Genomic DNA, 22,942 nt, shown 5'->3' on the forward strand with positions numbered 1-22,942 from the left:
TAATATCTCTTGACAAATAAAAGACAGGCTTGACTGGATGAAGTGTATGTGGCTGACCCTCCTCCGCTGGCAATCTTCTCAGAGAAGAATCACCATAATGTACAACTTTCATATTCTTTCAATAGCTATCTACAGAGGTTATTGAGATATAATCCTAGGTAATCTGATTCAGTAAGACTGGATGGAGCCTGAGAATGAAAATTTCTATTAAGTTTCCTAGTGATGCTGACTGATGTTGCGGGTCTGGGGATCATATTTTGAGAACCACGGATAGACTTGCTGCGTTTATTAACTGCTAAAAGCAAGGTACTGTGGGGTAATTTGCATAACTATGGAAATATATGATACCATCCATGTCCTTGAAGAACACCTAGTTTCGATGGAGAAGTAAGACACAGGCTAAAGAATGGATGAGGAGGTCTATAGGGTTGACGGAATGCACAGGAAGGCCCGGTGTAGTTTAGATCTGGCGGAGGTGAGCTGTGGCAAGTTGAATATTCAGGCATACTTATAGGACTATTTTGTATTCATAGGAAATGTTATACTTTATGTAGCCTTGTAAAATGTTTAAAGTATATGAGGATTAATACTGCAGAAAGTTTTTCTCTCTGTATGAAAAAACAAAGCAAAACAGGAAACCACAGAGCACTGAAGACAGACACCGCATCAGATGCCATTTAGAAAAATCCACGTCAGTCTCTGATTAAGGCTAACAAAGTGCTGTCATCTTCAATGAACAAGGAAAACCATTAATAATATTCGAATGTTACAAGTTTATAATTAGAAGGGTAGACATGTAATTATGCCAAGCTTATCTGAAGTGATTAACATAGTACCTGAGGAGCACATTTTTTGTTGTTGTTTCCAAATTATAGTTTCAGAAACAAAAGGAGCACAATATTCAAAGTAAACAAAAATCATTATACCTGAAGATTTAATTATTTAAAAACTGACAATTTTATCCTTTTATGGAACACATAAAGAGAGTTTCTTCTGTGCATGAACTATAGAAAGTATATGCACTGCCTAAATATCTGTAATAAAGATAATCCCTGCTCCGAATTAAGGTACATGCAATTCACAACTCCTTTGGGTAAACAAAGGTTTCTCAAAGAAAACTACAAAAATGTATGGACTTGTAAAATTGTACTCTAATATACCATTACAGATAATTGTTTACAAAGGGACACACCACATTTCCACAATAATTGTATAAACGAGACTCTCTCAGTTCGCCTTTGATAAATCTATGTCCAAACAGGCATTCGCTGCAATCATCGTTAAGGGCAGTAATTAAGCACTGACTCAAAAGCAGTTGGTGGGTTTGTTGGGTGGTGGTAGTAGGTATTAGGAAGAAAAGGTGTTATTTGATGAACATGTATTCAAAAGTGTGTTTAGCAGTTATCCCTGCTTTGATCAGCTGAGTAAACCACTCACCACAGAGAAGGTGTCAAAGTGGGAGGTGGTGTGTAGATGACATGAGCACATACACACCACAGGATTCGGGGGTGGGGGGGTGGGGGTGTTTCATGCTTAAAGAATAAAAATAACGTGTCATGAATTCTGAAAATAATAAAGCTTCTTCCAAAAAAACATTATGTTAAGGCTGTAAAATTTCCACCAAAAAATTACAAATTGCTGTCACAGTCTTTCCCAACATGCATGAGGATAAAAGAAATGGGAGAGAATGGATTTCTGCACCTCTGATTAAACTGCACCAACAACACAGTGGTAGTTTCTACTAACCATTCCCCCTCAGAGCAAGTGAGAGGAAAATATTGATATATTTTAAAACAAAGAAACTTCTGTGTGCTGACAAATACCCAGAGAAATAAGAGGGCTAAAGGAATAGGGAAAAATAAAGAAAATAGACTATGAACATTCCCACAAAAGTATTTTATTCTATTTGGCTTTTTACTTTCAATTACATAACCACTATAATTAAATGAAAATAAAATATCACTCCACACAAATTATGCAATTCATGACCCACAGGCCCTGGTAATAATGATCGGATTTTCAGACGATTAGACTTCCAGTGGAGTGTTGGGCAAGATAAACACTTAACAGGCTTGGCTGTTCACCAAAGGGTTGACAGTTCAAGTCTACCCGGGGCACTTCAAAAGAAAGGCCTAGAAATCTATTTGTGAAAAAATAGCCACAGAAAGCCTTAGAGAGTTGAGTTCTAGTTGACAACACCTAAGATTACACTGATTCTGAATTGATTTGGATGGCAACAGACGATAGATTCAGACTTGGGGCAAAGATAAATGGCTACATATTGGCTGCTCACTATTTTCCAATCCCCAAGTGCATCATATGCATGGTTGGTATTCACCATAGTAACACAATGAGGCAATACCGATGAGGAAACTGAGGCATAGGGAGACTATAAAGAGACCCTCTATGTGGCAAGCATTATGCTGGGTGCAGAACAGAAAAATACCTAAGAGATCCCACCCAAAGGGAAGTCAAAGATAAGTGGAAAGAAACATAACTACAATGGCTGGCAATGCACTTGTGCAGCGGTTCTCAACCAGTGGGTCACCACCCCTTTGGGGGTCTAACAACCATTTCACAGGGGTCGCCTAATAGATCCTGCATATCAGATATTTTTATTACAATTCATAACAGTCACAAACTTACAGAGATGCAGTAGCAATGAAAATAATTGTATGGTTGGGGGGTCCCCACAACATGAGGAACTGTATGAAAGGGTCATGGCATTAGGAAGGTTGAGAACCATTGCTCTAGTGCTATCATACATAAAAAGATGTATGTCACGTGGGAACCCCATGGATGCCTTGATGACACTGATGGTTTTTTACTCACCTTTGCCAAAGGCAGATGAGTTACAAGGTTAAAAATTATGCAGTTAAATTAGATTGTGTCCAGGGAACACAGAAGTGTTTCATCGGAGAAGAAATATAGAGCTTTAACTATGCTAACATTAATAAATAAATCTTTGGGTAATTTGAAAAGTGAAAGATCTTGACATGGAATGTATTGAGAAATGAACTTATGCCTATGTTATAACTAATGGGTCTTAATCCATTTACCCAAAATAAGAGCAACTAAATTTTAAAGACTTTAAAAAGTACAGGAAATCAGAACGACTTCATATACAAAAACATTGAAAAGGGTGTCCATAAGTCATTTTTGAAGATGGCAGTGAAAGGAATAGAAGATAGAAAATATAATGATAGTTTTTATTTTAAGGGAAAATATTTTCAAGAAACTAACTTGTACATGGCAATACTCATTCCAACTAACAGTCACCCTGTAAGATGGAGGAGAACTACTCCATTGAGTTTTCCTGGCTGGAATCTTCAAGGAAACAGACTGCCGCATCTTTCTCCTGCAGAACAGCTCATAGATTTAAACCTTTGACCTTTGATTTGGCAGCCCGGTACTTAAAGGTGTGCCAAACCAAAACATCCCACTTAACAATGGTGTGAATATAAAAAAAGATGAAGGTGTTTGGAAACAAGAACTTTTGTCTACTTCTGGTGTGAATAAGAATTTACATAGCATCCCAGGAAGACAATTTTGAAGCATATTAAAAACCCAGAAAGCCTCCTCCTGGGAATTTCTCATTTCTGAGAAAATTTCCTTAAGAAAAGATGTGCACTACAATGTAAAGACTTTTCTACAAGTCTCATAATGGTGTGTAGTTTATAAGGGTAAATTATTCAAAACCATTATGTACCAGTGGACGTGCCAGTTGAAGAGCAAGTAATGCTGAAGTTCTTTGGGGCAGGAGTCTGGCTTGTGGAGTGCGGTGTCTCTGGGACACTAATAGGAGGAGCTAGGCTTACTGATCCAAGCAGCTGGTATGGAGGCTTACAGCAGCATGGCATGCCCCCGGCCATTTACTGAAAACCCCATAAGTTTTGTGACACTGTTTGAGTAAGGCAGAGGTCAGGCCAAGTGGCTAAGGGCACAAGAGCATCCTGACTGCAGGCTCGGCAGAGAAGAAACTGTTCTAACTGAACAACCGCATCCTGAGCATCCCTCACCTGTCAGCAGGTCTAGTAGACCCTATCATCATGAGCACTGTCTGTGTGTTCTGTGCTACCACTGCAATGAATTACAAAACTCAAGTGAAGTGCGGAAAGTGCAACTTCGGAGGGACAAGTCTGAGATCCATCTCATAGAAAGCGGCATTAGGCGTTACTGATGTGGAGTTTGATTTCTCCCTTCCCCATTGCATAGCAGGAGATCCTCCGATGCCAACCCCATATATATGTATATATATTTACACATAGCAATAACAGGACGTACTATAGTACATCCAGAGTTTGGAGTATTCATCATTAAAATTATTTAGAAAACATTCACAGCCAAGGAAAAGTATATTATTTTAGCATTTTTAAAATCGCCTGTCCTCTAAGATCTACATAGTTTACAACCATGTACAATGCCTAGAGAGAGCAACACAAACTTTAAGTAGTGTTAACAAGATTTGGGTGAAATTATGATTTTTATTTTCCAAAAATATGTATGGTCATTAATTCTACACTTCTAGTAGATTGAATGCATTAAAGGAGTAAAATGTATTCTTAAACGTGCTTTAAAATATATCACAGAAAAAGTAAAAAAATATTAATTAGCATAGATTTTGCATGTAGCAGCATATATAGGAGACCAAAAAGAAATTAAAGATTAAACTAGGGGAAATAATAAGACATTTAACAATCAACAGGGTTGCTGGATAGAAAGCCCTGCTACAAGGCCCTGCTATATTCCTCACTGACCCAGAAGGAACTGGTTGACAGTCCACCATCTCAGGAAGCAGCAGCTGAGCAGAACCAATAGTGCTGAAGGAAGAGATTCAAGCACAGAACGCATTAATCGGAAACAAGGCTGCAGGAATTGATAGAATGCCAACTGAAATGTTTCAGCAAGCTGATGAAGCATTAGAAGCACTCACTCCTCTAGACCAGGAAATTTGTAAGACAGCTACTTTGCCAAGTGATTAAAAGAGAACCACATTTGTGCCCATTCCAAAGAAAGGTGACCCAACAGAAAGCTCAAGAGGCAATTACATGAACAGGAGTTTAAAATCAAGAGAGGTGGGTGTTAGGGTTGTATCTTCTCACCATACTTACTCAACCTGTATGCCGAGCAAATCATCAGGGACGCCGGCTTTTATCAAGAAGAAGGGCATCGAGGTTGGAGGACAGCTTATAAACAACCTGTGCTTTGCCAATCACACAAACTTGTTTGCTAAAACGGAGGAGGACTTGAAGCACTGGCTGATGTAGATCAAGGCCTGTAGTCTTCAGTAGGGATGAAAACTCAATGTCAGGAAGACTAAAATCCTCACAACCGGGCCGATAGGTAAGACCGTGACAAATGGAGAAAAGGTTAAGATTTTCAAGGACTTGGTCTTCCTTGGGTCCACAAGGAAGTGTTTGTTCATGGAGGCAGCGGTCAAGAGATCACAAGACCTCTTTAGAGTGTTGAAAAGCAAGGATGTCACTTTGAGGATTGAGGTGGGCCTTACCCAAGCCATGGCACTTTCCATTGAGTCATATGCATGTGAAAGTTGTACATTTAATAAGAAAAACGAAAGAAAAATTGATGTATTGAATTCAATACATCATAGGCAGAGAAGAAAATGGAAAGTATCAAGTACTGAGAAAAGGACAAACCGATCTGTCTTGGAAGAAGTAGGGCCAGAATGCTCTTTAGAGGCAAGGATGGCAAGACTTCGTCCTACATACTTTGGACATATTGTCCGGAGAGACCAGTCCCTGCAGAAGGACATCACGATGAAGTGGTGGGTCGGTGAAAACAGAGGAAGGCCATCAATGAGCGGGGTGGACACCATGGCTGCAACAAGGGGCACAGGCATAGGAACAGTGGCTAGGATGGTCCCTGCGTGTGCAGTGTTTCATTCTGTTGTGCATACGTCTGCGACGGGTCGGAACCAACGTGATAGTACTTAACAATCAATTAGCTAAATTCCTAAAAGGCAGCAATACACAAGTAGAACATGAACTTTAAAAAGTACTAACTTTCACAATGGCATCTAAAAATATTAAACAAAAACAAAGGCAACAAAATATGTGCAAGGATACATTAGAAATACACACATCCTCAGTCAGATTAAAAGATATAAATACTTCCTCAAAACTGCAAAGATATCAATTCTCCACAAATTGATCTATAGATTCAATATAATCCCTATAGAAGATCTCATTAGACATTTTTAATAGAAGTTGATAAACTGCATCTAAATTTACAGGAAATGCAGAGCTAAGAATAACCAAGACAACTAAAGTATAACACTGACAAGTGTATACATTTTACAGTAATTAAGGCAGAGAAGTATAGGTGGTTACAGTTAATTAAAATAAATTATTGCTCAGAGATATAAAATGCCATTTTGACCTTAAATATATAATCTCATTCATTTTACCAATTCCTGTTTTTAAATTGTTATCTGAACTATATCTAAAATTCACTTGAATCAATAAAATACATTAGATGTCATTACCTTTAAAGGTCAGGGCCAGCTTTCTTCAGAAAAATCATAGGGCACTTGTAAGTAATAGATGTATTATTTTATTATAAACACAAAGCATTAGTGGTATGATTCCTATAGTCTGTTGATAGTTTATTCACATTTATTACTTAAATACAATATTTTGGGTTCTTTGATGAGTATTCCTTGGAGCATCCAATAGTAGCAATTTCTCTTTTTTTTTAATCATTTTATTAGGGGCTCATAAAACTCTTATCACCATCCATCAACAAATCAATTGTGTAAAGCACACCCGTACATTCATTGCCCTCATCATTCTCAAAACATTTCCTCTTCACTTAACCCCCCAACATTAGGTCCTCATTTTCCCCCTCCCTCCCCACTCCCCCATCCCTCACGAGCCCCTGATAATTTATAAATTGGTATTTTGTCATATCTTGCCCTGTCTGACGTCTCCCTTCACCCACTTTTCGGTTGTCCGTCCCCCAGGGAGGAGGTCACATACAGTTCCATGTAATCGGTTCCCTCTTTCCTACCCATTCTCCCTCTACCCTCCCAGTATCGCCACTCACACCACTGGTCCTGTAGGGCTCATCCGCCCTGGATCCCCTGTATTTCCAGTTCCTATCTGTACCAGTGTACATCCTCTGGTCCAGCCAGACTTAGTAGCAATTTCTTAGCAGATTATCACTACTGTTTCATGAAGTAAAAACAACTGTTTTCCAGCAACCCACAGAAAACGCATCGAAAACACACAGGGAGCCTTACGACAACTTAGAATGGTAACTATGGTTACCAAACGCAGTGTACTTCAATCTGTCTATCCTTCCCAATAAATTAATAATCCTAGTTCTGAGAGAGAGATTAAATAAATAAAAAAAAGCTAGGTGGAGAGCAAATGTTTTGAGAATGATAAGGGCAACAAATGTCCAAATGTGCTTTACACAATTGATGTACATATGGACTGTGATAAGAGTTGTATGAGCCCCCAATAAAATGATTAAAAAAAACAAATGAAGTAAAATTTTTTTTAAAAAGCTAGGTAATTGAGGGGGGTGCTTTATACTATTTCGTTTACAATGTAGACGAATATTATTTCTCTATATAGTACAAGAGTGTCATTCATTTGTTCCATTCTGAAACTTAAATCTAGAGTCATAACAAGTAAACAAGGAAAATATCCTCTTTAAGATTATACTTGATTTTCGCAGTAACCCCGTCTATGCATTACATTTTATGATTTCTAATAGTTAACCTCATATCCTAATTTTTGAATATAACTCACTGCCATTGCGTCCATTCTGACCAATATCATCAGCCTTGTAGGCGAGGGCAGAGCTGCTCTTGTGGGTTCCTGAAGCTGTAAGTCTTTGGGGAGCCTTGAGAAGGCCTCATCCTTCTCTGGAACAGTCATGAGTGGAGTCTTACAGCTGTTCTTACCGGTGGCAGCCCCATGTGTACTCACTACAACACCAGGGTTCTGTCTCTACTTCTGAACACAACAAAGATTAAATTTACAATAGCCATAAAATTACTTTGTGCATCTTAAGATTTAGTTTCTAGATTAAAAGTACAAAAGTTTACTACTGGAAAGCGCAAGAAAGAAAATCTGCGAATACAGTCCATGCTTTAAGAATGCACATTCACTCTTTCCTTCCTAAAGCACCACTGTTCTGTGCATTTTCCCTGAGAGTACGATGATCCTTAGTACATTCATGAGCCACAGTACACATAACAGCACATGAGCCAGGGGAAAATGTCTTTGATCTATGGAGGTTATACTAAATGAATAAAATAGAATATACGCAAAAACAGAGGGACCACTGGCAGTGCTGTAGATACGCATGGGACTATTCACCACAAGTTCTAAACCACCAGTTGCTCTCCACGGGAAAAGATCCGGCTGCCCGCTCCTGTCAGGGCTTAGACTCAGAAACCCTACATAAGGTATCTGTGAGTCAGAACAGACTCAATGGCAGTGGATTTGGTTTTTATTATTGTCTTATACCCCACATTATAAACCTTTGTTACAGGAAGTCTCAAGTAGGCTTTAAAATAATTTTCTCTTGGGCACGAATAGCCCAGGCTGTTTTAACAAGCAACTAACTCAGCAATAAGACACAATTTCTCATACATCTCTTTAAGAAGGCCAATAAGGTTAAGTCTGCTAGATATTGAAATAAAATATAAACAAGAGAAAACGGAGACAGCTACCATCTGTCACATGGGAATTATATATTGCTATGTCTAATGATCCCCATCCCTCCAAACAAGAACAAAACACCCTCATTGCTATAGAATCAATGCTGACTCATCAAAGCAACTCTATAAGACTGGGTCGAATTGCCCTGTGACTTTCCAAGACTGTAACTGTTCACACAGCCAGAAAGCCCCATCTTTTTCCAAGGAGCGCTTGCTAGTTTTGAACTGCTGACCTTTCAGACTGCAGACCAAGATGTAATCACGACACACCAGGGCTCCCTATACTGATATGTCTAAAATCCCTTAAAATGGCCTTTAATAAGAGACTACTAAGAAATGCAGAATAACAAAGAAAAAACAGACCTCTAGATGGAAATAATTATGATTTTTGTTCCTACTAGCTCTTAAAAAATAATTAACATTCAAAATAAGAAAGGATAGAAAGGTGAAACATTAGCTATATACTATGAAACAGATTTATAAAATATAAATTCCTATATTGGTTTTTTTTAAAACTTGAGTTGTTCTATTAAGTCACAGAATGTTTCCACCGACAGAACAAGATGATGAGTCTGCAGAATTGTACAGGTCACCATGAAGTTCAACCCCTTCGTGATCTCCAACTGCAGCAAGAACCACAATTTCATCCACGTGGATGATGAGGTCCAGGTGGTTCGAGAGCACAACAAAGGCTAGCAACTCAGCAGGTTGTCCAAGTTCACAGAAAGAAGCATGCCACCTACACTGACTGGGTGCCACGCAAAAGACAATGGCACAACTGTCCACGGGGGCACTCACTTGGGCGAGGTGGTCATCCCCAGGCTGAAGTTGGACACGGATGGGGATACAATTCTTGAACATAACGCCAAACCTCGACAGGTTGGGAAAGAGAAAGCAAATGTAAGGGAGAGTTGATTGAGAAAGTGCAGAAATAAACCTTTCCTGCTGTGGCACCACAGTGTTTCTCGGGAACTGTTGCCAAGGGGCTTCTGCAACATTTCATCTCCCTCTTGTTGTGTGATTGATGTGTGGCTCTATAACTTTGCCTTTGCAATTTCGATTAATTTTATGAACAGAAATCAGGCTATTTCCTCATTGGGGCGAGACGGGCATGAACTGTACAGATATGAGATTCTGCGCTACTGGTGAATTACAAGTTAGTCTATCCCAGTTTCATGAGTAGCAGCAAAAGACACAAAGTATATGGAGACGGGCAACACAAAAGAACATCAACATTTTCTTGCAAACCCCAGTTTCTTGCGCTTACTTACACTTGTGCTCCCTAAACCCTAATTCTGACAGTGTAGTGCAAAAACAAACCACACCAGCACATGAGCACAGGCGCCTGTGCGCACAACACACACACACACACACACACACACACACCACGTTCTCTGTTCCAAAGCTGTTAACAAATGAGAAACAATTTGAATCTTTTCAATGTAGCAGAATCTTTTATAGAAAGAAATGAACTAGTGATTAAAATCCAGGGCCTCTTTGAATCCAGACACACTTACTAAATACAACCTAATAAATTAATTCCTTCTCTACATATTTTATATATGGTGTATCTTTTAATAAAATAAAATTTTAACAAAATGTAGTTTAAAATTCAATTCCATATATGAAAGCATCTTTAGAAGTATTGAGTCTCGGGTTTCTCTAATATTAACTATTCAGGGATAAGAAAAGAAGCATAAGAAGTTCTGAGATGAGAATATAAACAGTTTTACAATATCCTGGTTAATGAAGTAAATCCAATATAATGACCTTACTACAACTACAGACTAGAGAAGTCTGAATAGTTTTTTGTTTTAAGGCAGGGCACTGCACAGATTAGGTTTCTAAATGATGTTAAAAACAAATGTTCTCAAAACTTTAGTAATTAACTTCATTATTACACATCAGAAAAATATTGTACCTACTTTTTTTTTTTTTAACATGGAGCCTGTTGGGGTTTTAGGAGGAGCTTGGTGGCCATCGTGGTTATGAGCTGAGTGGTTAACTGAAAGGTCGGTGGTTGGAAACCACCAGCAGCTCCTCAGCTCCTGGGGAGAAAGGCAGGCCTTCTCTTCCCAGTAGCATTTACATCTCAGAACCTCACAGGAACAGCTCGACCCATCCTCTAGGGGCTCTTGAGTCAGCACAGATTCAGTGGCTGTTTTTCTGAGTTCTATTGGGGTTTTGGTGTTAAGTGAGATTGCAAAATATTAAAAATGGGTAATAAATGCTACTTTGCAACTACAGCTCATGAAAACTTTCCATTCTGTATCTGGTTTGGCTGTTCATTATTATTATTACCTAGTCCACTGCTCTTTCAATCCCGCCTTCCTCTTGTTTCCATGAAAACCCCACTCCCCCACATTTTTGTGTCCCCTACTTTTGTGGCAACTACTCCACACCCTTCGTTTTCACTACTGGATACTTCACTTACAAAAATTCCTCCAGGGCTGTCCTCAGCATGCTCACTGTACCTTCTTTGTCGGGGGTACCATTCGCCCAGTCGTTTCTTATCTATTTAGAGGCTATCCAAGAACTACACAGATGAGTGCATTGATCTAGACAGATACAGTGATGTATTGGAAGTGATCACTTTCAAAGGGGAGAACTGCCACCTAGGTCCAGCCAGTTGCAGTCCTATCAGAATTTAATTATTTTGCCTAACTTTTCATTTTCTCCAAGGGTAAAGTTTTCATATAAAATTAAATTTTTAAACGTCAGCATTTTTTAATGTAAATAGTTCATGAGGCCAAGAAAAATTCCAAAGGCTTTCATAAAATGCAAATTCTGATTACTAGAATAGTACCTCTAAAATCTCTATCTCTATTCTGCACGATTTCTGCAGTTTTTGACTATACTCGAATATCAGCCGACACAAATATCAGCCAAGGCACCTAATTTTACCACAAAAAGTGCATTAAAAATGTGCTGAAAAACTCAGCTTAAACATGAGTATATACGGTATCTTTTATAGCGAAGATTTTACGTCAACTTGACTGGGCCAAGATTCTTGGTGGTTTGGCAGTTAACATCTACTAACCTCATGATGTGATCTAACACAATGTAGTCAGCAACATCATCAGATCCTCTATGAGCAGTCAATCGGTTACAAGATTAGGGTGAGATATAACACTTTATCAACCAAGAGGAACTGCCGGGTATGGCCCGTTTCCAATAAAAGCAGACAGTGTAGAAAATCTTGCATGACAATCTGGCGTGGTCTTTTGCGGGTTCTGAATTCAGCATCTGCATCTCTGATTCTTTAGACTGAAGGAAACAACCTGTCAGTCCTGTGAGTTGTCACATGCCCACCATCTGACCTACCTACCTTAGATTCACTCACCTCTGCAGTAACAAGTCTCACGTGGGAGCCTTGCATTCATTCCACTCTGCACCCACCAGCCTGCCCTCTTTCTGCCACTCTGGGGTCCACTCATCCCCAAAGCTATTCAGTCAGGAGAAGCCAGCAGCCTAACATTGGACCCACAGACTTGGGATGTGCCAGGACGTCGACTTGTTTCTACAATTGTGTGAGCTGTTTTCTTAATATAAATTCATCTCTGTACACACGTTTAAGCTTCAATGGTTTTGCTTCACTAGAGAACCCAGCCTAAGACAATATCCAACCTTCTAATATGTAACTCTCCTTGAATTTATCTATGTACACAAAACTGTTCAACTGTCTGACAGCAGTTATCTGGTTTTGCCAAATCTCGCCTCTTCCTATATTCCCCATCTCAATGGCAAATACCACTTGCTTAATCATCAGAAATTATGGAATCAGATTTCATTCCTGCCTCCCTTTTAACACATCTTGCTAATGATTATATTAAACTCATTTTCATATTCTGAACATTAAGGGATTCTTAATTTAGACAATGGCACTATCACCCAGTTTTTGACATTAATCTCCTACCTCTCTAGATTATCTCTCCTCTAATGCATGTATTCGAGTGAATCTAAGGCACATGAGCACATGAGAGGTTCTCCTCCAGATAAAAGATCGTGAAACTATATTTGAATTTTATATCATATAAATGTTTTACTTTTAATCTTTATCATGAATTAATGTACTTTACTTGTATAGAAGATGTCTATAATTTACATGTATATCTATAAATGGATCGATGGATAGGTGGAGGCTGTGCTTAAAAGTTTCCAGTAATAAGAATAAGGGCATATAATCAAACAGGTTTAGAAACCCCCTCAAACCCATGCAAATGATAATATAAGTGATGCATCTAAAATGCAACTGTGACTACATTCCTACTTAAAACTCTATCAGTGGATCCTCACCTTGCTCTCACATGTGCAAAGAACAAGAGTGGTACAGTTCAACTTAAAAATATGGAATAAGATAGGGTGGGGGGAGGGATAATGGGGAGCTGATATCAAAGAGTTCAAGAAGAATTAAAATGTATTCAAACTGATGGTGGTAGCACTTGTGCATTTATGTTTGATCTAATTGAAATATGGATTGTTATAATATCTGTAAGAGCGCTGAATAAAAATTAAAATTATAGCTGACATAAGAAAGTACTAAAGACAGAAACAGAAGCATTTACATCATTTTAGAGAATCAACAATTTCAGGTGTTCTAGTCCGTGAGTTAAGGGAGTGCCTGTCATGGATCATAAACCGTCACCTCTGGCTCCACGTACACTATAGAATGTTCTGGCTATAACGTGTTTTTACACACAAGGCACAGCATCTGAGAGTTGCATTAATTACTATAAGTTAGTAAAATCATGATTCTGGATTATAAACAAGTTCTTGAGCTCAGTTAACTTGGGCCTATCCTCCAAAAGTGCTCTAGAAAACACCACGTTTGAAAGCTGAGGATCAGAATCTACACTGGCGTGATTCCACGGAGACAGATGGCACTTTCTGAAGGGCTCAAGGGAAGGGCTCTGGTGGCACCATGGCTGAAATGTCTGGTTGCTAATGGAACCACTATTTGCTTCACAGAGAGAAGGTGTGGCAATATTCTTCTGTAAGATTTACAGTGTTAGCAACCCGAGGGAGCAATTTCTACTCCATCGAATCAACTCAAGTTAAGCACACAGGAGGATGGTAAAAAAAAAAAATTAAGATTAAAAAAAAAAGTCATGTGTATTACCTTGAGGTTACTGCATACCTTTTTTCTTTGAACTATAAGCACCATACACAATTCAGTCACCACTTACATTTCTTACTAAATAAATTCTTTTTTTTTTAACTAAATAAATTCTTAAATGTTCTTAAAAATACAAACACGTCTAATTCAAATACCAGCTCCTCAAGTAAACAATTAGCATACCATTTGTGACAGTCTTTCAGCCCTTCTCTAATTGCACAGAACCTGTTTTAAATACTTATCATCTTTGTAAATTGACTTCCTACATTTGAATACTTATCAGTAGAAAACTACAGGTTTTCTGTTGGTTTTTCTTCCCCTTTTCTTTAACATCTAGGATCTTGGCACAGTGAGTTGCACCAAATGGCACTATGACAAATGCTGAAGTATTATTTTCACTACAGATATAAAGGTACTTTGACGGAAAGGAAATTAGCTAAATAGTAACAGTCATTAACTAGCTTTTGGGTTCTATTTCAACTCTATTTGTCCCTCTTCCCAAAGTTCCTAATGCCATCGCTTCCTGCTGAAAACACTATTCTGCACCTCCTCCTTTTATTAAGTATATTGAAGTTCCTTTTCTTTGGTTAGATAGAAAACTGATCTAGTTAATATGTCAGAAAACTGTGGTTCACTGGAAAGTAAAAACAAAACAACTGTCCTTTCCTGTTAGAAGTGAAAAGAATATACAGGAAGCCCAAGAATGTCCATACCACTTCCCCAGGAGATCAAGAGCAGAAACAATGAACAGGGCTGTAAACAAAGCACTATTTCTCCCCTATGTCAAGCAGCGGTCCCTTCTACCCTACATGTACATATGGATGCACACAACTTTAGAAAAATAATTATGGGATTTGCTTTTATCTTCATGCAAAGTCTAGTATTACCTGTGGAAAAGTAAGCAAAAGGAGAGCTTACCTGTTCAAGACCCACATCCATGTCCTCACATCCCGTTTCATCACAACCACTTGATGCAATGTTTATGGACACTTCAATGGACTCGTCCATTACCATTTAAAGACTGTTTAAAGATTACCATATATAATCGAGTATACGCCAACCAGAACATCAGCCAGGGCACCTAATTTTAGCCACAAAAACTGCATTAAAAATGTGCTGAAAAAACTCGGCATATACTCAAGTACATATGGTATATTGAAAACGGATCTGGCATACGTGAAATAACTGAGCACACAGTTTGCCATTATAGTGTGCCTTTTTCGTAATGTTTTAATATGAAATGTTAGCAAGGAGCAACATTTGAGCATAGTAGCCATATATTTTGATACAATAACTATGCTGATTCCTTCTCTCTTCTTTTCACACTTCCTACACTATACGATATTTTGCCTAAGGAAACCTCTGCTATTTTAAATCAAGGATTTAATTTTTACTTATTTCAGCTAGAGCACACTAAGCATGTTCAAGGGAATATGAACTGACTCTAAATTTTCAAGTTGTATATATTCAAATTGTGAGCGGAGATAGATAGTATTCATTCATGCATATGCATGCATTTAAGTATTCACAGATATAGTTAACATTTACTAGTCCCCATAAATTTCAGAAATATGCCAGGCTCCGAGGGGGCTATAAGTGGGGGGAGAAGCTACCTGTCTTCTAGGAAACTGCACAGTCTATTCAGATGTATAGTTAATGTGATCAAATCATTGGCATCTGATATGATAGATGTGAGTAAAGTACCTAGACACATAAAACTATCCACTTTAAATTAGGGTGGTCAAGAGACAACACTGACGGGCGGCGGGCATAGGTGACTAGCTTGCCATGCAACTAATGCAAATTAGAGAAATAAAGATACCGAGGTGCGAAAACAGAAGTACTTCAGGGAATAGATATATTGAGTATTTTCTTTTGTTTGTTTGAAGATTAGTTGAATGCAGGGATGAAGCTGAAAAAAGACAGTTCCTAAAGATTGACATGTTAATGAGATTTTTAGTCTTTAACCCAGAATCAACAAGGATTCACAGAGAATTTCAGGCAAAAGGTTGAGACGATAAGCTCTGGTTTTAGGAAGCACACTAGCTGAACAGAAAACGCCTAGCGAAGGCAGGTGTGGAGACAGGGAGCCCGATTAGAAGGCTCTGACACAGCAATCCAGGGAAGTTAGGAGGAGGGGACAGGAAGAATAAAAGGATTCAGAAGCTGTAATCTATGGTGTTAGTTGAATTTCAATTTCACTGGAAATTCATGTTTAACTATCTTCAATATCAAGAGGTCCTCACATTAGTAGCCTGAGAACTACGACCTGATTATTTAGTGAAACGATTGCCCAATCACATTAATGTGTCATTTGGGTCTTTCAACTGAAAGTATTATAGTTTGTGAGTGTTATGCTTAATGTTTCTGGATTAAAAGCTATCATTCCTAGAGTTTAGGAGCCCTGGTGGCACAGTGGATTGGGCTACTAACCACAAAGTCGTCAGTTCAAAACCACCAGCTACTCCGAAGGAGAACTGTCAGACTTTTACAATCTCAAAAACTCACAGGGGCAGTTCTACCCTCATAGGGCTGCTATGAGTTGGAATCAACTCAATGGTAGTGAGTTTGAGTTAGATTTCCTAAAGCTTACTTGGATTAAATTGGCTATTGGCTTTACTTACCAGAACTTCCTGAAACATACTTATTCAATAATGTCCCTTAATCTTTTCCTAGATGTTTCTACTATATATGCCTTGTGTTAACAGACCAAGAAAGCAAAAGCAGTATTGAATTATGAAAGACTCAGTGAATCTGCATTAAGAAATCTAGTAAATTCAGAGTTCCCCAACCAATGTGCCTTGCCAAGCAGTGTTGTCCCTAGTTGCCACCAAATGTATTTCAGATCAACGTGATCCCATGGGTTCTGAGTAGCACTGTTTCACTTTTCAGAGGCAGAGCACCAGGCTGGTCTCCCATCGGTCAGCTAGTCTAATCGGTGTCCACCAACAGGGCTGCTGGAGCCTCTCCATCGCTGGGCTTGGGCCCTGATCAGAAAGGTGGGCTCTGTCATCGCTTCTAAAAGGTTGGAAAGGACTGAAATAGACAATAGGCATAGGAAGGATCAAGCTTCTTGTCTTCTCCATTTTTATGCAATCTCATTTGTAAAATTGCCTTTAGAAGTTTTTCAACATCCTTTGATCAACAGCTTGCACCCAGGGTTAATTCAGCTCTAATATATTCTTCGTGCTGACTCTTTCTTTTGTAATAATAATCACAATAGACCTAAATTACGAGCTGCTTTACAAAGCTCAATCTGTTTGGATGTATTCAGATCCAACCTCTCAATAGTTCTGTTTTTGGAAACAATGTTGTTTTCAATTTTAAAAGCATTCTTGCCTGGTCTCACTGTGTAGCAGGATAAATGAGAGGAATGCGTCCATATGAGAAATAAATAAATTATGGGAAAACACAAACTAATACTAATGAGCGTAAATGAAATAAAAGACATCCACTGTTTGAAATCGGGGTCCTGGTGGTGTGGTGGTGACAATGTGGGCTGTGAACAGTTCAAAACCACCAGCTGCTTTGGGAGAAAGACAGTGTTTTCCACTCCCATAAAGACTTACGTGCTCGGAAACCCACAAGCGAACTTCTGTACTGTCCTACAGGGTCACCCTGAGTCGGCACTGACTCAATGGCAGTGTGTGTTTGAAAGGTCACACCATTCATTCACATTTTCACTTATTCAATAAAGCACTCTCATATTACAAGGTGAATAAAAAGCCAGGGAGAATAAAAAGATTCTCTCTCCAGTGGTCTAACAAAAGAAATACTCATTTTGATGATTATAGACATACTTGTATGTATAAATTCTAACGCCAGCTTGGCATTTAGCTCTCATGTCAAATACAAACATGTTAAAGACAAATTAAGCAGCTTTTTCAAGTCTGAAAACAGGGCACAGAGTTGAAAAAGAATTTCGAAAGTAAAGAGTATTTAATCAATAATTCAAGATTAGATTAAGCAGGGCTTTCACCACGTAGGTTGAACAAACACTTTGGACCCTTTATATTATAAACAGAACAACAGAGATACCTCAAAAGCTGAATTTTCTGTAATTTAAGGTGGCAACAAAACAAACTCCCCATTTAAAAAACATGAGTAATCTTCCCATAATTTAGTGACTTTCTTAACAAGTCAGTAGAACTTTTAACTCATCAAATTTTCATTTTTCAAAGAACAATATCACAAACTATTTGACATGAGGATTTTCTTAAAATTGTTAAGATAATGCTTATAATAATAATAATAATAATAATAATAATGTGGTATTTTAGGCTCACAGTATTAGTGCAACAGTAATTTACCTGCATGAAATCCTCTCAGTTCTTTCCCCTGGACATTGGTAATTCCTTCCCTGCATTCAACCATTCCAAAATATTTATCTAGCATATTCAGACTGGGATTACATGTTAATTATTATTATCAATAATTTGTAAATGGACATAGGAACAGTACAAATAGCTAAGTTTCTGGAAAACATAGAATATCATATTAATTTTAATAATAGTATTGCATTCTTTAGTTCCTACAGATCATGGTGAATGTGTTGTGGTAGAAACCAGTTATTCTAGGGTCAATTCCAACAATAAAAAGTGAGAAATAGGATTCAATCTTTTCTAAGCCAAGAAAGTTATGTAGCTAATAAAATGCACATTAATCTATGTAAACATGTTCTAATCATGGGGACAACTATAGGTAAGTATAACACATAAAAAGTGAAAATTAATTAAAAGGGACATGTTACAGTTAATTATCTGTAAAAATGCTAAAATCATTAAAAGTGCATTCCAACACTTTAGGTGACTATTTTTTAAGTTAAGGATTAAGAGACCTTTAAAAAAATTTTTTTAAATGTTAATCTGTAAGCAAGCACTCTTTCTTCTTACTATTCAGAGTGTAGCCTGAGTATTCCGTGTGTGCTATCAAACAAAAGGGGATTTTTTTTAAGGATAAGAAAGCATTTGCATTCTGAGACACGTTTCTTGCTCAACTAACTAGATTTCAACAAGATTTTGCAAGGTTCTTTTAATACATGCTGACTTCAGACATTCAGTTATTATTCATCAAGCTCATGTAATTATTTGTCTGAAAGAAAGGACCTAAAGGAGGGAGAGAAAACTTCGTCCACTATATAATCTAATGCCTCCTAACCCACTGGCATTGAGTCGATCTGAACTCATCAAAATGCCATACAGGGCTTCCAACTTTCTTCTTTGTAGGTGCTGGTGGGTTTGAACCACTGACCTTGCTGCTCCTAGTTTAATGCTTATCCTGAGTCACCACCAGAGCATAAAATCGTCCTCATCTCTGTATTTTGTTCACACACTTATATTTTCTGTGCAAAAATACAGGGAACGTCTGAATCAGAGCGCAAAGGCCTTTGTCCCACCTCAGTTCCAGATCAAACCAAGCTTACACACCACTCCTCCAGGAGACAGTCCCGGATTCCTATGAGTCTATTCCCCTCCCTAAAAGCGGCATAGCAAGTTATTTATGCTATATTTAGAGAATGCACATTTCTTTCTGTCCTTTATTTTCTTTAAGTGGTTTATGTGCATACGACGCTAGATGAAGTTTCACGTGGATAGGACAGGGAGGCTGTCTCTAGTTAGTCCACAACCAACCAAACTCGCTGCCATCAAGCCAACCCTGCCTCACAGTGAACCTGGACCACTGCCCCTGTGAGTTCCAGGGGCTGCTAACTATTTACAGGAGTATAGAGTCCCATCTTTCTCCCTTGGAGCTTCTGGTGGTTTCGAACTATTGACCTTGTAGATCACAGTAAATACAGAATGTGGGGAAAATATGCCAAATCTGACCAAGATCACAAGGACACTAAATACATAAAAATAAGGGGCATTTTGGGTAAAAGTTGTAATACAACAATAGTTACTGCAGTAACAGCAATTAACAAAAAAACATGGGTATAAGCTACACACCAGGCTATGTATTCATATACGTACATGGGAATATATATTGTGTATATGCAGCTGTTGAAATGGTGTATTTGTAGGCAAATGTATATGTGTGTGTGTATCACATGGGGGTACAGAGAGCAATTAATTCCTAGACATAACCAAACAACTTGGTCATTGATTTACTGACTAAAGTCTTAGAACCACAGTCTCATGGGACAACTCAGGTACTTGTCAGAACATGGTTCACAAATTTTATGATCTACAGCCTAGCTTGTGAGTCGTCGCAGGGGAATTCAAAAGCTTGCAAGTAGGACTCTAATATTCAACTACTAGTCTCTAGGTAACTAAGAAAATGAGAGCGAAAGAAACCAAGAACTCAAAGAAGAAGCCCGTCTAAGACTAACAGTTTACACGAACCTCAGTCTCGAGATCAGAGGACCCAGATGGTGCCTGGATACCACCGGTGACCATTCTCACACATACACGAGGGATGACTGGGGTAGAATGGGAAGAAGGCACAATAAAACGCAAATTCTTAAACTGGACCAGTTAAGACTAGAGAAGCCACCAAGACTACTTACTGCCTGGAGATATCCTTGAACATGTTTTACATAAACCATGCCCAGAGCTGAACCTTTCAAATACACAACAGATTAGCTCATGAAATAGATGCTATATGAGACTTAACCTAAATGAGTCCACATGTACTCTAAAGCAGGGGTGAGAAGATTGGGGGAGGGGGGGAGTGGCAGCTAAATTGAAAGAGAGAAAGAAGAATTGAGACTGTTGACACATTGCAAAAAATGTAGCCAATGTCACTGAACAAGAATAGATATCATTAATATTCACCTCATTTTTTATGTAACATTTCACTAAAACCACACAAATATTAAAATTTGAAGTTAGGCAAAAATCAAGAAATTACCAGCTTCTCATAAATATAGACTATTTAACTGAATCCTTGCTAAAATAACACTGCATAAAGTTATAACTGCATTGAAATAGTATAAAGTTATTCAATTCTACAATGCTGAGGCCTACTTTCAGTGCTTAAACAGAAAAATCACTTACCAAGACCCTTAGCTTTCGGGAGGAGACGAGCCAGTCAGGGTGCGATGTAGCAACGCTGAAAAGTACAACTTTCCTCTAGTTTCTAAATCCTCCCCGCCCCCACCCTACCATGATCCCAATTCTACCTTGCAAGTCTGACTGGACCAGAGGATGTACACTGGTACAGATGGGAACTGGAAACGCAGGGAATCCAGGGTGGATGATCCCTTCAGGACCAGTGGTGTGAGTGGCGATACTGGGATGGTAGAGGGAGGATTGGTTGGAAAGGGGGAACCGATTACAAGGAACTATATGTGACCTCCTCCCTGGGGGACAGACAACAGAAAAGTGGGTGAAGGGAGATGTTGGATAGGGCAAGATGTGACAAAATAATAATTTATAAATTATCAAGGGCTCATGAGGGAGGGGGGAGCGGGGAGGGAGGGGTAAAAATGAGGAGCTGATGCCGGGGGGCTTAAGTGGAGAGCAAATGTTTTGAGAATGATGAGGGCAATGAATGTACAAATGTGCTTTACACAATTGATGTATGTATAGATTGTGATGAGTTGTATGAGCCCCTAACAAAGTGATTTTAAAAAAAAAGAGTTGTACAAGCCCCCAATAAAATGATTAAAAAAAAAAAGTGCCCTTAGCAATAACACTCAAGCACATTCCCAAAATGTACACAGGCACAATGTACACCATGTAGAAAGGGAAGTAAGACTAGGTTACCTTTCAAAGATATATATCCAAACAATGAAAACAACTTTTGCTTACTTGTCTCCAAAAAACTTTCTCCAGAATTCAGCAGCATCTGCTTTAGTGATACGAAAGTTATCTCCCTGGAACTGACCATTTGGAAAGATTGCTTTGATTTCTGCCAGCATGTGACTGAAGATGAGGGAGAGTTTGGTGAGATTTCTTCTGCAGATACAAAAGGAGAAAATGAAGGCAAAAATTAATGTGTTAACAGGAAGGAATAGTAAAACAAATAAAATGATCACCAATCCCTCAACTATGCCCCTAAATACAATGTCCACAGAAACAATGTACATTCATATTTCTAACAGATTATTTTATTATTCATTCATGTAGTCCTTTAATATAGGAATAAATAAGATAAATAATGTGATGTCATTTATCTCACTAATGGGAAGCATGTACACCTTAAAAAGTCATAACTCATTACGAGTTGCAAACATAAAAGCTGCAGTGGGGGAGTAAAGAACAACCTGTCTTTAGAGTCGGAACGATAAAGGTAAGTTGTTGCTTGACGGATGAAAGTGTCAGAGTGGAGCAAGAGGAAACACGGTAAGGGGAAGCAGGTCTCATGTTTTAAACGACAGAAACAGCAGGCACGAGCTTGCAGAAGTGGGAACCAACAGTAAGGCTGTGAATAATGTCTCATTTGATGCAGAGGACGGGGCACCGGAGGGAAAGACACGAGACAGGTGGGAAAGTGTGTTTGAAACAGGGCATAAAGAGACATCTGAAGCAATGGGTAAAGCTTTTCCGTGTATACTTGCCAGTCCCCTAAAAATCGGATCTTGTGATGAATGATAGAAGATAAGGGCAAGTGTTAGGAGCACCTTACAAAATTCAAACATGTTTTTTGGTTAAAGGCTACTGCTGTAATGAATGGGGAAAAACAAGGGTTACAAAGAGCAGAGCCAGGATCAAATATGTTTTAGAAAAGAAGTTGTTACAGTATACACAACAGATTATTCAAGAGAGTTCCCTCGACTCTAATTTCCCTCTAAATTTCTAGGAATTCTGACATGGCTTAATACAGGATTCAAACTTCCAAAGGGTATCCAGCCATTCCAATAGTTTTGTTCATCGGCCAACACTTGTGGTGCCAGACACCAAAGAAAGAGTCCTGATGGGGCTGTGGCTAAAGTATGCAGCTGCTGGCCCAAAGGTCAGTTAGTTCACGGTCAACAGTCACTTCAAGGGACAAGATGTGGTCGTCGGCTTCCAGGAAGAGCACCGTCTTGCAAAGAATATGGGTCGGCTTACGTCGGAATCTACCCGATGGCAACAGCACGAGCCCTACAGAACAGCTGACAGAAAGCAAACTGAATGCCCCTCAATGACCTTTCAACAACTGGGCTTCCTTCAACTTCCTGTTTACTAGGAACCGCAAGTTAATATGTA

General features: G+C 38.7%; 1 protein-coding gene across 2 annotated transcripts in view; it reads right to left on the bottom strand.

Moving 5' to 3' along the window:
- The window catches only part of CBLB (Cbl proto-oncogene B), a 248,643-nt gene that overhangs the window by 121,930 nt on the left and 103,771 nt on the right, over positions 1–22,942 (bottom strand). For both annotated transcript variants that reach the window (XM_045286202.1, XM_004706383.4), the window contains exon 4: positions 21,563–21,709. In XM_045286202.1, coding sequence (XP_045142137.1) covers positions 21,563–21,709 — 147 coding nt within the window. The remainder of the gene's footprint in view (positions 1–21,562; positions 21,710–22,942) is intronic.

This window comes from Echinops telfairi, unplaced genomic scaffold (assembly GCF_000313985.2).
Source record: "Echinops telfairi isolate 266 unplaced genomic scaffold, ASM31398v2 ScPeMD7_6;HRSCAF=24_0, whole genome shotgun sequence".
In the NCBI taxonomy this organism is placed as follows: Eukaryota; Metazoa; Chordata; class Mammalia; order Afrosoricida; family Tenrecidae; genus Echinops; species Echinops telfairi.